The sequence below is a fragment of the Elephas maximus genome, chromosome 9 (genome assembly GCF_024166365.1).
Source record: "Elephas maximus indicus isolate mEleMax1 chromosome 9, mEleMax1 primary haplotype, whole genome shotgun sequence".
Classification (NCBI taxonomy): domain Eukaryota; kingdom Metazoa; phylum Chordata; class Mammalia; order Proboscidea; family Elephantidae; genus Elephas; species Elephas maximus.
Genome location: NC_064827.1, coordinates 59,464,225 through 59,481,353, shown reverse-complemented (window position 1 = coordinate 59,481,353; position 17,129 = coordinate 59,464,225). Strand labels below are relative to the sequence as shown.

Here is a 17,129-nt window from a genome sequence, read left to right as displayed (position 1 = left end):
GCCTGAGGCTACAGAATAGGCCAGACCCTGAGGCCCATAGTGGCCTCTGAGCAAACACTGAGCCTCTCTCCTGCCAAAGAGGCCAATCCTGGGGAGGTTTCCAGAATTCCAGTACTCTTTCTAATCCATAGCCCCAGGCCTTGGTCCTAAACCCTTCTCCCATTCACTCATTCATTCATATATCCATTCGACAAATGTTTATTATGTGTTTTTGTGTGCCAAACACTGTGCTGGGTCTTGGGACTATGGCAGAGAACAAGACCAAGTTCATGCTCTCATAAAGCTTATAATCTAGTGGGTGAGAGACACCCCGATAACCATACACCATCCTGCCTGCTGGAGAAAGAGCCCCACTTGGCCTCCGCAATACTGTAAACCAATGCATTTAAACACGACCATGTCAACTTTCCTGTAGACTCATTCTTGGATTTCTCTTCCTGTCTGTCAGTGTCCTAAGCAAGCCCCTGTGGTGGTTTTAAGACATGTCCACAAATTCTTCGACACTTTTCCCTTCAAAATGTGGAGTCTAATTGCCCTTCCTTTGTACATGAGTTGGCCTTGGTGACTTGCTTCTAATCAATAGAATGTGGCAGAAGTGATGCTGTGTGCCTTCTGAGGCTAGGTTAGGAAAACTGATACAGCTTCTGCCTGGCTCTCTCTCTCTCTCAGGACACTTGCTCTTGGAATCCTGCTGCCATGCTGTGAAGGTCCCCTTGTCACATAGAGAAGACACAGGTAGATGTTCTGGCTGACAGCCTCAGCTGAGGTCCCAGTGGACAGACATGTGAGCGAGGAAGGCTTTAAATGACTCAAGCCCTGGCTACTGCCTGACTACAACCTCATGAGAGATCCTAAGTTGAACCGTGACAGATAACAGTAATAGTAACAATAATAATAAAATATGTTTATTTTTGTTTTAAGCTACTAAGGTTTGGAGTGATTGGTTATGCAGCAATAGATAACCAGAATAGTATCCTGGGGTGGGAACGTGAGTTGGACCTCCATTTGTCTGTGGAACTTGGCCTTCTACAACCTTGCTAACGTTGTCCAAGTGTGGTCCATAACATGCTCAGCTGCTACCCAAAAGGCTGGTGCCTCAAGTCCACCCAGAGGCACCTTGAAATATCAGCCATGGAAAACCCTGTGGAGCATAGTTCTACTCTGACTCACATGGGGTCGCTATGAATCAAAATCGCCTCGATGGCTACTAGTTAGGTTTGGTTTTGGTAATATAATGCTTCAAGTCTTCAAACAAACAAAAAATGACAAATCAGACACCAGCATACCTATCACCCAGATTTCCTAGGTATTAATAGCCAGCATTTATTCTGCCCTGGGCACTATTTTACGTGCTTTACAAATATTAGCTTATTTAAATTTCATGACAGGCTTGTGAGAGAAGTACCATTACATTATTCATTTCCATGTTATAGCTGAGGAAACTGAGGACAGAGAGATTAAGTAATTTACCCAAGGTCACGCAACTCCTAAGCAGAGACATAACTAAGGTATGCCAGGTAGGGCGCGGCGTGCCCTGGGCGCTGCTTGGGGAGGGGGCGCTAATGAGCAGTTTCCATGGCCAGCTGTGAGAAATCATTCAGCAATTTAAAACTAATTGCCATAGGTGCTATTTCCTGCCCGCTCCTAAGTGACAGAACTGGTATCTGAACTCAGGGGTGGGGGTAGGGGGGTCTGGATCCAGGGGTAAGTTATTCTGCTTCTTGATATTTAACACTTACCACTTCCTCCGTATCTTAAGGCTATCAAGGCTTCTTCCTCCCTTCCTTTAGTTTGCACAGCCACCATCCTAGTTTAGTTTAGGACTGCTGCAGTATGACTTTGGCTGGCCTTCAGCCTCTCATGTCCCACCACCCTAATCCATTTCATAGAATACCCAGATTAATCTTTCTGCAAACGCTGCTCCTACCATCCTCCCTACCCAAACACCTTCAGTGACTTTGCTCTGCCTGGTGTCTACACAGGTATGCCATTTGACTCCAGTTCTAACCCCAAAGCCCACTTTTCCCTTGGCTTGCAGGGTGAAGACAAGGATCCCAGCCTGACTTACCCTCACGCGTTCTGGACTGTTGTTTCCCAACCTCAGGTGCCCATTAGAATCACCTGGGACCATTTAAAATATGATAATGCTAGGCCTCACTGGCACCAATCAAATCAGGATGCCTGGAGGTGGGGCCAAGTACCGTTGTTTCTTTAGAAAATGTCCCAGACTCTAATGTGCAAAAAAGCAAGAATGAGAATTAGAAAGCTACAGAATGGCGCTTCCTGGGAGAAATAACGGACTATTTGAAAAGTCCAACTAACCCTAAAAGTGGGAGTATATGTGTCTCAGGTGAGAAACATGCTCAATCAATAGAAAAGAAAATCAAAGAGGAGGAGAAGGGAGGAGACCAGACAAGACATCCTTATGTGATTCTTTTTCTCTTACCCAAAAAACCCACTGCTGTCGAGTCGATTCCGACTCATAGCGACATTATAGGACAAAGTAAAACTGCCCCATAGGGTTTCCAAGGGTGTAAATCTTTAGGGAAGCAGACTACCATATCTTTCTTTCTCGGAGTGGTTGGTAGGTTCAAACTGCTGTCCTTTCAGTTAACAGCCAAGTGCTTCACAACTGCGCTACCAGGATTCCCTCTTTTTCTCTTAACCAAAACAAACAAAAAACCCAAACTCAACGCCACTGAGTCGATTTTGACCCATAGTGGCCCCGTAGAATAGAGCAGAACTGCCCCATAGAGTTTCCAAAGCCATAAATCTTTATGGAAACAGACTGCAACATCTTTCTCCCATGGAGCAGCTGATGGGTTCTAACCGTCGACCTTTAGGTTAGTGCCAAGCACTGAGCCACTGTGCACCAGAGCTCCTTTTTCTCTTAAGGCCTACTTATTCTCTAGTGCTAAGCAAGTTGGAAACCCTGGTGGCATAGTGGTTAAGAGTAACAGCTGCTAACCAAAAGGTTAGCAGTTCAAATCCACCAGGTGCTCTTTGGAAACGTTATGGGGCAGTTCTACTCTATTCTATAGGCTCACTATGAGTTGGAATAGACTTGATGGCAACAGGTTTGGTTTTTTGCTGAGCCGGTCTATAGCCTCTATTGATTTTGCAAAGAGTTAACCAAGAAATCCTCTGAGCAGGAGTTAGCATGCTAGAGCTCAGACAGCATCCAAAACTGAAGGCAGGATGGCTTTAAAATGGAGCCAGGCTTTGGGCCCATCAGTTGGCCTGTGCTTGTATATTGCCATCACTTTCCCTGTCTATCTAGAAACTTACATATGGCCACATAACACTGCTCAAGTAATGTAGCAGGAATCCAATCAGATCTGGCCTCCATCAGTGAAAAACTGTTTATGCCAAAGACAGCTCTTTAGCCTGAACAGATGTTGCTTTTGTTTGTTTAAATGACAGAGATCTTAACAGAGTTTGAGTTTGCTGCTGATGTATTCAATTCATTCCTTATAAAAGAAACAGCTTGAAAGGCACCTGGTATAACAGAAAGCATTTGAAGTTACTCTGACCTGGGTTTGCATCCCAGCTGTTTATCTGTTCTTATTTCCTGTAACTTTCAGTGTGTCACTTTGTACTCCTCACCCTGATCTTCAAAATGAAGAATAGGAAGTTTTGAGGAAATGCAATGAGGCAAGACAGTGGTTCCCAAATTTTAGGGATAAGTTGGCATGGCATTCAATAAAGTTGAATCACATAGTGAGAAAGTTATTACCATTTTGATTTTCTTTCAATCCACTTCGTTATATTAAAGAGATGGAGGTATATTTTGACACCTCTTTAACATGGCTATTGCCTCCTTTTCACAATGAGAGAGCTGGTCTCAGCTATGTACTATTAGGTAACTGTATGTAGTTAGAAATTAATAATGTTGATTTACATTTATTTTTATAGTAACTTTTATGGTATGTGATACCTTAAAAAAAAAGTTACCTTCTAAGAACATTTAAGTAAAATAAGTAGGTTAAAATACTAAATAATCGTACACAGGTGATATAAATACATGCGGCAAAAATAATGAAGGTGATAACCAAAAAGTCTGAAATTCAGGAAGAGCTAAGGTAGATGACAAAATTTCACGTTGAGTCTCTCATCTATATTTACAATTTAGTCAGACTTCCCTTGTATTCTGGTTTTAAACAAGCTCTTTAAGAAAAGGAATTTGAGGCTACATATTCTAATATTGGGAAACCCTGGTGGCGTAGTGGTTAAGTGCTATCTATGGCTGCTAACCAAATGGTCGGCAGTTTCAATCCTCCAGGCGCTCCTTGGAAACTCTATGGGGCAGTTCTGCTCTGTCCTATAGGGTTGTTATGAGTCGGAATCGACTCGACGGCACTGGGTTTGGGTTTGTTTTTTTCTTATTCTAATATTATAGGCGACTCACATTGACTGCAGAATTGATCTCACCTTCAACTTGTCCTCAGACTGGCCTGAGAACCCTGGTCTGAAGAGAATTGGTCCGCTGCTTATGTTTTTAATACTCAGTGACTCGTAAATGAAACAGAGTTGAGAAATGCAATTATCATCTTGAATTTGATTAGCTTTTAGTTAAAATTTAAAGAAAATAGTAGTTCACAGTGGTTTTTGATGACAAGCCTTGGGAAGAAAGGTCCCTGTTTCATTAGTAATTTGAATTGTCAAAATTCTGTGCTAATGATTATTCTTAGTAAGTTAAGGAAGTGAACATTGGAGGATATTACTCTTCTGTGACCACATGACCTCTAGAGCATGGTAAAAGTCTAAGAGTTAGGTGAGATCATATTTAAATTTAGATATATATAGCCTTTGCCTCTTATTATTTTTACTAAGAAGCAACATGAAGCCCCCAGAACTATTCAGCTGTTGACTCTAAAGTTCTTATTTTTCCAAGAATAAAACTTTTAACCATGAACCACATAATAGCCTACAGACGACAATTTGTTATAGGAAATGAGTTTTTTTTTTTCACTTGAGTTGTAAATGCACTCACTGACTTTGTGTTAACCTATCATTACACAAGACACGTGGGTTCTTCTGTTAGAACACAAAAGCATCAGAATCTGGTGCTGGCTTTCTGCTCGTAAGCTATTCAAAATGTAAAAAGCTTCTAGTAGATTCAAATCCAAACAGTGCAAAGTCTCTTTTTTCCAATGTGTTTAGGAGACTTCATCTCTAGTGCTGGCTCTGCCATTCTCTTGCTATGGACAAGTTCCATCTCCACCTAGGGTTCATGTGACCCACTCACAAAATGAGTCGATTATGGTACTGGAAACCCTGGTGATGTAGTGGTTAAGTGCTGCAGCTGCAAACCAAAAGGTCGGCTGTTTGACTCCACCGGGTGCTCCTTGGAAACTCTATGGGGCAGTTCTTCCCTGTCCTATAGGGTCGCTATGAATCGGAATTGCCTCGATGGCAATGGTGGGTTTTGGTTTTTATGGTAAATTAGGGTCGCACACCCAAATTCCAACAGGGGACAGACAGATGATATAAATGAGTGGAGTTGGTCAGGAGTAAGATAACAAGGAATGGTGGTGGCGATGAGCATGGAGAGAGAGTATGGCTCCTCTCAAGGGGGTAGCCACCATCAACTCCAGGCAGCTGTCAGCCAGGAAAACAGCCCCATTGTTGCCAGAGCCTCTGAATTGTCAAGAAAAGCTGGAAATTCATACTATTAAGTTGAGAACTCTCTCAATTTATTATTGGCAACAAATTAAAAATGATTTTAAAACACTCTGCAGGGAAAGTTAACATAATTATAGGCCAGACTCAGCCTGCAGATAACCATTTTGTGACTTCCACACTAGTCTCTTAGAGATCTTGTAGCTTTAACTTCTAAATAGCAAATCTTTGCTTTTGTGTGTTATACATGAAATGGAGGATTTGACGGTTTAGGAAAAGCAGGAGGTGAGCTGGGGCTTAAGGGCTGTTGGGGAGATAGTGTGTTCTATTAATGGCTGCAGAAGGGTGATATAAGATCAAAAGGCACCTGCCAACTCCATTGGACACTGTTTGTCTTAGCTATTATGACACAGGTAATAACAACAGCAGCATCAGGAAGGAATACACATTTGCTTATTCAGAGATATACATGCCACTCCTAGACTACACAGAGTTCCTTTGGGCAATTTCATTAATTTTCTTTTCATGAATGGGGCAGGAAAAACTGCCAAGCAGAACAATGGGACCATTAATGGGTAGATAAGAGAACCTCAAGTGATATCACCCTCTGCTTCTCCTTTGGCAAGGAAGTGCTTCAGGGACACCTCCCATTCTCCAGAGGGTGGTGGTATTGCAAGGCATTTGCTTGAGTAGGAGAAGATGCAAAATGGTAAGAATTGGTGCCATTTTGTGACCCTGTTATTTAAATCTTTCTGTATCCAGTCTCAATTGCATCACCACATCATTTTCATGATACATTGTCTTCTGTGTAGAAGAAAGTAAACAGAAGTTTGAACATTGTATCCAACCCCAATTTCTAGCACTGCTACATTGTACAAGCTATTTACTATCTCTGTAACTCACTTTCCTCATTTATAGAAGGATAATAATAGTAATTGTCCTTGCTATCACAGGGTTGATGTAAAGTTAAAGGAAATCCTACCCTCGCGGGGGAAATTCTTAGGTCTGCCTTGGTAGTACTGAACTAAGTTCCCGTCCAAAGCTCCTTATTTCTCTCTCTCTCTCTCTTTTTTTTTTTTTAAATTCCTCCTGCTACAGTTTTTTTTTTTTTTTTTTTTTTTACAGTTAGAGTCTACCTGGTAAGTTTTTGTCCCCACTGATCCCAGAACAAAACTATTAGGGGTTTAACTACATGAAACTGTCAACATTCAATATTATTGACCTGCAAAAATGGTAGTCACAAACTCAAGGGAGGGAAAAGCAACTTTCCTTCTTATTCTAGTTCTACAACATACCTGGATCTTTACGTTTGGAAAGAGTGAGGCATTTGGTAAGGGGCCATGTACTTTCTCATCACAAGTAAACTACCCACTTGTCACCCACTTCCAGCTTACAAAGTGCTTTGCATAAATATAATTTCCTTTAATTCCACAACAACACTGGGGACAGTTGTAAGCACACAGCTTTTCATACCCTACTAGTTTTGTCCTAGTTGGTGCTACCATAGTTCCAACTCATATGTCCACACACTAAAGAGTGTTTCAATGAACAAGGACAAAAATGTAAAGAAAGCCCTGCCACTAGCTGTGTAGGATGGATCAGACAAAATGTAGCTCCACAAACACTTGGGCCAAATGCTCAAGTGCCTCAGGAGCACCTTGTTCTCATATCCCCAGCACTTTTGACAAGGACTAGATATCCTTGCATTTCTTTCACTTTCTATTGGTAAAACTTTTGTCAATGTTAGCCTGACAGTCTGAGCATTCTATAAGGTACCCTTCAAGTTCCAGTCTTTGAAGTTACCTTCATGCATAAAGGCATTTAAAAAAGAAAAGAAAAACAAACAAACAAACAAAAAAACCCACCATAGAACCTAAGCAGATGAGAACTCCTAACTGGTTCCATTTACCCAATACCCTCAAAGAAAACAACTTTTTATGATGGGTCTTCAGGTGGTATCATATGTGCCTTATGTTCACTCTCTCATGCAAGAATTTTTTTTTAATTGTGGTAAAATCAGATATAACAAAACATTTGCCAATTCAACAATTTTTACATGTATAGTTCAGTGACATTGGTTATGTTCATCCTACTGTGACCACTCTCCTTTTCCAAATAGATGCAATAAATTTTTAACTTTTTATTGCACACCTGTTATGTACCAGGCTCTCTTCTAGGTCAGGGGATTAGCTAACTACCACCTGTGAGCCATACCCAGCTCATTATCTGTTTTTGTAAATAAAGTTTTTTACTGGAACATAGCCATACTCATTCATTTATGTATCATCTATGATTGCTTTCTGACAGAGCTGAGAAGTCGTGACAGAGAACATTTGACCCACAAAACCAAAAAGAAAAAGTGTGCCGACCCTGTTCTAGGTAAAGAGGATAGAGTGGTGAACAAAGACCTGTGTGAGTCCAGATAACTCCTGTTCAGAAGACTGCATTGGATGAACTCTTAATGCTTAATCTAAGGAACAGCCTGAGTTTGACCCATGGCATCACACTAAATGCTGATGCTGGTGGCTTCAAGGACAAGAAAAGAGATGACAGGTGTGGAGACAAATGTGAGAATGAGGGTTAGAGAGAGGAAATGTTGGGAGATGGGATTAGTTCATGTGGAAACCAGCTGGAGCAGGCAGGCCACAGGGATTACCACCAAGAGACGCCCAAACCCGTGGGCCAGGTACCATAGAACTCAGAATCACCTGGAACCATTATTAAAAATGCAGGTTACGGGATTCACCCAGGACTTCTGACTCTGAGTTCCAGTGGTGTGACTGAGCTTCCATATTGTTAGCAGGTACCCGTGATCCTAAAGCACACTGAAGTCTGAGAGGTACTGGATTAGTGTTTGGTTTTAGTGAGCAGTCTGAAGGTGCCCCCAACGCGGTCTGGCCTGAAGGCCACTCTTGGCAAGTGAGAAGGGGAAAGAATGGGGGCACAGACACACAAAGGTAGATGCAGTGAAAAGGCAGTTTATTGTCTATTAATACCGTACAGAGGAACAGAGAGAAGCTACAAGGACAGCATTGGCTGTTGCTGGCAGTGTTATTTCTGAAGTCGGTTTTTGTTTTTCATCTGAAGGAAACAGAACAGTCAAAGTACACTTCAGGTTACAAAGTACAGCAGCTAGCCCAGCAAGTCTAATTCAGAGTAAGCATGACAGGCTCCCAGCCCCCCTCCCCCCAGCCAACCACAAAATGGATGTATTTACAGAAATGTCACTCACCCCGAGTGAGCTGCTAAAGCTGAAAATTCCATTGACAACCTACATTCACTGAAAAGCTGCATCAGCCACAACATTTCCTGGAACCCCTGTATGATTTCAACTCTCCTAGGTCAGGAGCTCGAGAGGAGGAAAGAATGTCCCAGAATCCCAAAGGCTGGAATTCTTTCCACTTGCTAGAATAGGATATCATGAATCAGTGTTTGAGCTGCACAAAGAATAGTCGAGATCAGGCATTGCCTGATGGCCTTTTTGCACATAAAGCCTGGATGTCTCCCTGCCCCATCTGGAAACTGAGAGGTCTCCTTAGTAATAAGAGACTAAATTGGCTCTCCCTTAGCACCTTCAGGTGGTTGCATAGTTCTTTCATTTGCGGAGTGGTCTCTACAACAGCAGTGTTCCCAGCTGGGCTTGAGTTGGGCCTGTTGGAGGGATTTTGGTAATACAGGAATTAGAATGATTTGTACGGGAACCAGAGGGGTTGTTTTTCTCGAAATGGAGTGAGCATTTATGACCTTGCCTTATTGGAAAAAGAACCTTGGTCTCTTAGGGTAGTAGGAAAAGGCCCATCCTGGGAAGGGACGCTGCCTGGGAGGAGTCTCCCAGGAGTGGTAAGCTGACTCCCAGGCTACACCCACTCTGTCCACGAGGCAGAGAACAGGTGTGGGTGAAGATTTTGGTGAAACTGAATGTGTCTGGGGCTGGAAACTATGGAATTCGGCAGAAAAATTCGCCAAAAAAAATCCAAGAATTTAAAGGCCAGAGAATCTCCTTGAAGTATAGTTGAAAACAATCCTTTCCTGTCTCTACTTAACTCTGAAGATATGATGCAGCTCCATTGACATTTACAAGGCCAGTAATACTTAGTCTTATGTTATAGGTTTATACACTTACGTATAGGCCATAGATGACCAGGTGCTTCTGCTTTACCATTTCACACATATTACTCAAATGCACCCTAGTGAGTAGGCTCTTAACGTCAAAATGTAGCAATTACTCTTCATTATGTGAAAGAGCTGGACTCTGATCGCTGCTGGGGTTGGTTTACATTTTAAATAGCTATCTCCTTCCAAAAGATCATTATGTAATATTAAAAGGTATAGCCCAGAAAGCTATGATGTTTTATAATTTAGCCATATAACATGGTTTATCTAATGGCAGATATAGAGAGGTATGTATTGATCTTACAACCTAAGTCTGTTTGGAAAGAGTAGATTTCATACAGCGGTGGGACAGGGCCAGGTCATGGGACCATTCTTTGTTCCCCAAAGGTCTGGTCTAATATGCTATAGAACTCTCCCGAAAGTTACCTTAATGGAATGGAGAAATAACTTAGTGAAGGGTGTTTTAAAACTCAAGCTCCATAATGCATATAGATTTCATTATAAAAATATTATTCCTTAAAAAAATACATAACTGTAAAATATTCCATTTCTATAGCCATGCCTCACTCCACCCATACATGCTACACATCTTAGACTAGACTAAATGGGCACACCCCTCATTATGGCTCAAGAGCAGCTTTTGAGTCCATCTCTCTTGCTTTTTCAGCCTATGCCAACTGTGCTTAAAAATATGCTCTCAGACCCAGGAAGGGGTCCACGAGGTCAACTCTTCGCATTGAGAAGGACTGTGAGGAAAAGACCACAAGAAGTCATTGGCTCCGTGTGGCCCACCCAGAGAATGTCAGAGTGTGATACTACAGGCTCAGATGGGAACACAGAAACATGTTTGGTTGGTAGAAGGGCAACAGCAAGGTCCTAGCTGTGACCACTTTAAGCCCCCAGGGCCACACCTGCAATGTTCTGCCTCAAGACTCCTGTAATGTAATTTACAGCTCTGAAGAGGGCTAGGCAGGGGTGGGGAAGAGAATGTTGTGTTAATACAGCTTTGAAATACAACCTGCGTTTTTTAGAGAGGACAGAAGAGAAGAACATAAACAGTGATGCTAAGGCAAACTGTCAAATGGCACATCAGAGCTCTATTTTTTTTTGTCATTCATTTTGTTAACATCACAAGGCAGATACATTCTGTAAACATATATGTATACCATACAGTACATTAATCATAAGAAAATGAAAAGAAAACCACCCTGTAATTCTTTTCTTTCTGTATTTCTGTTCTTTCACTCTAGAAGGACTGCCTGAAGTCTAGGGAGAATTTTAGAGTTCATGAGATACATTTTTCTTTTGATAAAAATGCAGTGACTTGCAAAAAATAGCCCCAGGTGACAACTGAGAGACAATATATGGGGAGGATGACCATTCACACGTCAAACTGTAGAAACTTAGAAAATACTCACAAAATATAAAAAAGTCATTAATTTCAGGAAATTTTTTTTCCTGCTTAGTAAAAGAGAACATTGAAAAATGATTTTTTACAAAAGTTAAGGCTGCCCAGATCTTTGATGTAAAAAGTCTGCAGTCCCCAAAATTACATATTTTCACATTGAAAGCAAGTTTTTTGTGCTACAGTTCTGACCTTATGTTATCTGGAGTTCAGAGAAGAAGCGGAGGCCTACTTAAGTTACATAAAAATTAAGGGAAGTAAAATGGAATAGGTGGGACTCTGAAGTAAATACATATTTATTAACAGTTCAGAAAGAAGTCAAATTAATTCTAAGTTATTTGAGTTTCTTGAAAGCCTTTGAATAAGTTTGAGATTGCTTAGGAGACTTAAGGAAAGCAAATTTTGGATTTGGACAGAAAGGAATTCCCTAGCCCCTCTTCCTTCTTGGAAACCTTGGTGGCGTAGTGATTAAGAACTATGACTGCTAACCAAAAGGTTGGCGGTTCAAATCCACCTGGCTCTCCTTGGAAACTGTATGGGGCAGTTCCACTCTGTCCTATAGGGTCCCTATGAGTTGGAATCAACTTGATGGCAATGGGTTTGGTTTTAGGTTTTGGATAGTTCGTTTTATTGTGCATTAAAAAAAAAAAAAGTCAAGAACACACAAGTGACCAAGATATTTCAGGATATGTGGGATTAGACTTTATCTTTTTAACCATTAAAGAGTCTTTAATTAAATGCCTTCAAAATTTACTTAAGAACAAATTAAATATCCCTCCTTCCCTTTTTTTCTCTTTCCCATTAAAAGGGAGCTGATTATATGATTTTAAAAGAAAACTCAACTAACCATTAGCTCAAAAAGGCCATGCTCTTGCAGCTTCACTACTGATTCTTTAATTCTTATGGTTACGGAACTAAATGCCCTGCATTTTCGAAGGGCGTGATACGGTACGTAATAACGTTTTTACAGGGAGAGTATCAATAGCAGCAAGGAAGGCAGAATGGTCACGATCACAACTCTGTTTACATTTCCATGATGAAGGGTAGTGACTTGGTGCCCTAGGTGGGATTATAGGTCTCATCCCATGAAAATATTGGTGAAACCTGAATCCCCGTTAGGGTAGGAAAAGATGCAAATTACGCAAATATATAGGTCATATTCAAACACATCTTCATTTACTTGTAGCACTCTCATAAAGGTAGCACATCTTACTTTAAAAACCATTAAATGATAAACTTTTAATAATAAAGATATAAAGAGAACACTAATTTATATAAATTGCTAATCACTATTTCCTATAATAAGGAGCCCTAGTGGCGCAGTGGTTAAGTGCTCTGCCGCTAACCAAAAAGTTGGCTGTTGGAACTCATCAGCCACTCCACAGAAGAAAGATGTGGCTTTCTGCTTCCATAAAGATTACAGCCTTGGAAACCCTGTGTGGCAGTTCTACCCTGTCGTATAGGGTGGCTATGAGTTGGAGTTGGCTTGACAGCAATGGGTTATTCCCTATAATAATAACTGATGAATGAGAATGCAGATTATTATGATCTTTTAGATCTTAGGTGTAGTGTTACAGTGAGAGGTGAAGACCTTTTTCTTCATGAGTAACTCGTTCACTTACAGAAGGGTGAGTTCATTTCAGGTAATTCTCAAACTTGATTCTATTTTTCAAACAGGTCCCAAGGGCTCTAAGTTCTGTCATTCAACTTGCTAACTATGCTTTAAAAACTTATATTGAATAGTTTTAATCCCCAAGTGGGTAGACAAGATAAGCTATGGTAAACTTTCAGATTATTTCTTTCCTAAATAATTAAAATAATAGATTGTCCAAAACATTGAAACTATTTTCTCCTTCTGTACAAATAGATTTATTTGGCATGTCATTTTATTTAAAGTTTAAATGATCATTTACTGAGAAGCCTGAAGCTGAGTGCAGTGAGATTTCTAGGCATCAAAACCAGGTTTCTAGCAAAGATATTAAAGCAGTTCTATTCAGTTGCAGCTACTTTGGTGAACCTAAGATTTAGAGATAATTCCATCAACCATTCAAAACTGAAGCCCTGGTTGCACAGTGGTTGAAGCAGGTTGGCCGCTAACCAAAAGGTCAGTTTGGCTGCTAATTGAAAGGTTGGGGTGGTTCGAACCCATCTGCCACCCCACAGGAGAAAGGTGCGGCAGTTTGCTTCCGTAAAGATTTATAGCGTGGAAACCCTATGGGGCAGTTCTACTCTGTCCTATAGGGTCACCCTGAGTTGGAATTGACTTGATAGCATTGGGCTGGTTTTTTTGTTTTGGTATTCAAAACCAAGCCATGGGTAGAGTCCTCTTAGAAAGTGGAACTTAATTCCTTCTTTAATGTTTTTGGTTTACATGTTAGTGATAAAATGACTTGCTTTGTGCTCATTAAAAATCTAATTATTTGAGGAAAAATGAACTAAAAAAAAAAGCCCATTTTTTTCTTTTCCAACTGGAAAAAATACAGTTTCAAATCAAGAAAGTAAAAATAATAATAGATTAGATTTAGCACTGAGCAAGTTAAATAGGGCGAATTTAGCTGGGTCTATAAAAATTCCCTCAAGGCTACCTTATTTTCTTTTCATCTACTTTCCACAGAAGTTAGCCATGATGTAGTATATCTTATTATATGTTTTTCACAACTATGTTTTAAGGAACAGAGATAATTTTGCAAATAATTTGCAGCAATGCTATGAACATCTGGGCAAATAATATATCTCTATTATTAAAGTGAGTCAAAACCTTACATCTTTGTTTCATTATTATATTATCATTTTACTAAGTTACTTTGCTTTGGTTTTACTATATATGTGGCTGTTTGCTTGGGGTTGAAGGGAGGTGCTAAGAATTTATTTAAAGAACTGTTCATTGTGTTCTAAATAAAAAATATTCTTTGATGTTCAGGAACCTCTAAAAGCTTAAGGAACAATGCTTTAAGAAGCTCAGCTATGTGCCATCTAATCAGCATTTGTTGAATGAATTTAACCGATTTTAAGAAAACGGGTCCTTCCTAATCATGTTAAATTTTTCACTTTTTAAAGTTGCTTTTTGCTGTTGTTTTGAGGGTGTATAAACCTACATACTGAAGTTACCTGAAACATTCTTTCTCATGAGGACAGAAAGAAAAGGGTAGAGATGCAAGGCTCTGTAATCAACTGGACACAGGAGGTGAACAGTGAATACAGTTACAGCACCATCCACGATGAAGTAGGGACGTTGAGTACCCACTGTCGGTCAGAAAGACTGTTTTAGAAATAGGGTCATTGCAGAGATACTCCTCCAAATGATCCCTTCATTGCAAATACATTAAGATGATCAGAAAATATCCGTGAAAAAGAAAAACAATATAAAAATTTACATATTCTTTTTTGAGAGCATAGAAACAAGGCTCCTGGATTTGCCTAAGTTTGGAGACCACTATAGATGCTTAAAACAATGTTTGTTTCATGTCCTTAGAAAATTAAAAATGATGCTTCTTATATAAAGGGTTCATCAGTTTAAGCCATAGAAAGAGAGACAGCTGCTGATGGGCAGGTCACAGAATCAGTCCCTAAATTTCAGTGGTGACATGCATTGGGTTCTTTTCTCTTACATCAACTTCATTTCAGTGTTAACAGAAGGAAAGTCATAGCTGCTCAATACTGTAATCTGGAAGTTTACATAAGGCAGCAAAAAGCATCACCCTAGATTTGCCAGACTAAGTAAGGTCCACTTTTGGCTACACTAGCAACCAGCTAGAGCCAGCAGCATTTTGCTAAACAAGATATAAAAACAAAGATGCACACCAAGGGAGGCAAGTGAGAAATCAGAGACGTGGCGGTGTGTGACTACGTTATAGGAACACGTTACAAAATGAAAACCCCCAGTGCCAGTAGGTTAAGTTCCAATCAAGTGAATTAAGGCTACTATAGAACTGGTTGATATGAAGAGTTCATTCCAATCGAGCAGTAAGGAATTGATTCACTCTTGACAACACAAGGAAAGGTTTAGAGGAAAAGCAAGTTCTTGGAAAGAATGAAGCACACACATGCATGCTGTCTCTCAGGTGAGGAAACTGGAGAAAAATGAAAGGAAAAAAATAAGAGAAATCAAAGCAATCCAACTGCAAGGCAAGGCAGGTGTTTGCTTCCAGTTCACAGTATTGCAGTTAGTGGTACAGCGAGGTCTATGTAAGTGGTGGAGAGCACACAGGCTGCCCAGAAGAAAAGGGAAGAAAGAGTGGTCACATGACAACACAGCACTGACAGCGCTTTTTCTTTTGGGTACCTGGGGCTGGCTCTGTGGCCAGGCTCTCTTCCTTCCCTTCTGGGGATGAGGGCTCTGTGGTGTCTGACACTGGCCTCCCAGACACAAGCTCAGCTGCGTTCCCATCAATAGTGGACACGTCCGTCACTGTCTTCTCCCTCAATGACTTCTCATCGTCTTCGTCAATGAGGATCAATTCAGCCTTGATGGTTTCATCATAGCCTAGCACCTTTTTGGTCTCCTCTTCATCCTCAATATTTTGGTACCCCATAAAGATCATGGTGACTGGCTGATCCGAGTTTGCCTCTGGCCCTTCTCCACTGGGGGCTCGGGGCTCCTGCCCTGGGTTCCCAGAAGAACGATCTTTCCTAGATTTATGTACCATTTCTAACTTGGCTTCTTTGCAGAGCATGTGTTCCTTCGGGTAGCTGAGGCTCCCATCTGTGATCACAGTCCTTTCAGACATGTGTCCTCCTCTTAAGCTTGATTGTCCAGCCTTCTGAATAAACTCTTCTACATCCTTTGTGCTTAATTTGTGCACTCCGTTTTCTACTACGGTGCCTCCTGAGTGCACCTCATAGACTACTTTGGTACCGTCATCATAGACTTTGACTCCTCTCTGATGGACCCCCTCTGGGTCAATGGTGGATGCAGAGAGAATCTTGGTCTCCCCTGTTTGTTTGTCTTTCTCCACATTAATTTCCATGGCGTACACAGCTTGAATGAAAACAAGAGAAAGGAAGTGCATGTTACAACAAAAAAAGCCAGTGAATGGTTAATTGCCAAACAGACAAAAAAAAAGGGTTGTGCCCTTTCTATTCTAACCGCCAAGCATCTTGAGTGTTAGAGTGAGGTGCACGTTGTGGACAGAGGTGGTTATAGAGGTATTTTAACACAGCAGCTTAACGCACGGGGAAGAGAGATGTACAGAGTTATCATAGGTCAGTGGCACTCACGCTTCCAAGGAAGATCTGCTAAAGTAAGGCCACAAGAGGCTGTGTAGGTCCAGTGTAATGACTGACAATGAGGCTGGCTGGCAACATGCAAGTTTACCTTGATTGAGAGCTTACCCTAGGTTTACAGATCATTTTAAAACCCTGGATTAACTTGTGACCTAATACTAAAACCTTAGATCTTTGTTAACACTTTTCCCTAATGATCTCCAGTTTTGTCTACATTTCCCTTTACTATAAAGAGAGAATATGCAAAGGATTTTTCAGGTGGGACAGAGTGATCTTCTACTGTACTATAAAATAGGAGATTTACAAAAATTTAAAAGGTATGAAAATATTCAGATCGTATGCTCTGTGAGTACTTCAGCCACTTTGTTGGATTTCTTAAACAAGAACTAGAAGAAGAACAAGACAGAGTAGAATCATCCTATGATACTAGAATTTGAGGACGATGACCACAGAAGGACTCCTTTTATGCACACGGTGCCCAGTCCATATCTTTCCCATTAGTCTATTTTCTGTTCCACTGCCACTACTCAATTTTAGGCCCTCATTTCCTCTTCCCTAGACAATTGGAAGAGCTTTCTACCTGGTCTTCCTGACCCAAGTCATCCTAAATCCTTCTGCCAGTCTGGTGTTCCCAAAGACCAGCTCTTTCCCTGTCCTACAGATGACACTTTATACTTTCAGGTTTGTTATTTAACGGGCTCCTGTGACATAAATGTTCCGGTGGGAGGAAACTGGGTGCTAGACCCATAGAACCACAGTCCCCAGG

At 40.9% G+C, this 17,129-nt stretch overlaps 1 protein-coding gene across 15 annotated transcripts in view; it reads right to left on the bottom strand.

Annotated features, from left to right (window-relative positions):
* Positions 1 to 17,129, bottom strand: part of PALM2AKAP2 (PALM2 and AKAP2 fusion) — a 578,232-nt gene that overhangs the window by 183,416 nt on the left and 377,687 nt on the right. For 12 of the 15 annotated variants that reach the window (XM_049896006.1, XM_049896008.1, XM_049896011.1 and 9 more), the window contains one exon: positions 15,423 to 16,118. The exons of 2 other annotated variants lie outside the window; for them this stretch is intronic. In XM_049896006.1, the coding sequence (XP_049751963.1) occupies positions 15,423 to 16,118 (696 nt within the window). Of the gene's footprint in view, positions 1 to 4,104; positions 16,119 to 17,129 lie in introns of those variants that run through there. One more of the 15 variants, XM_049896024.1, reaches the window with a different exon arrangement.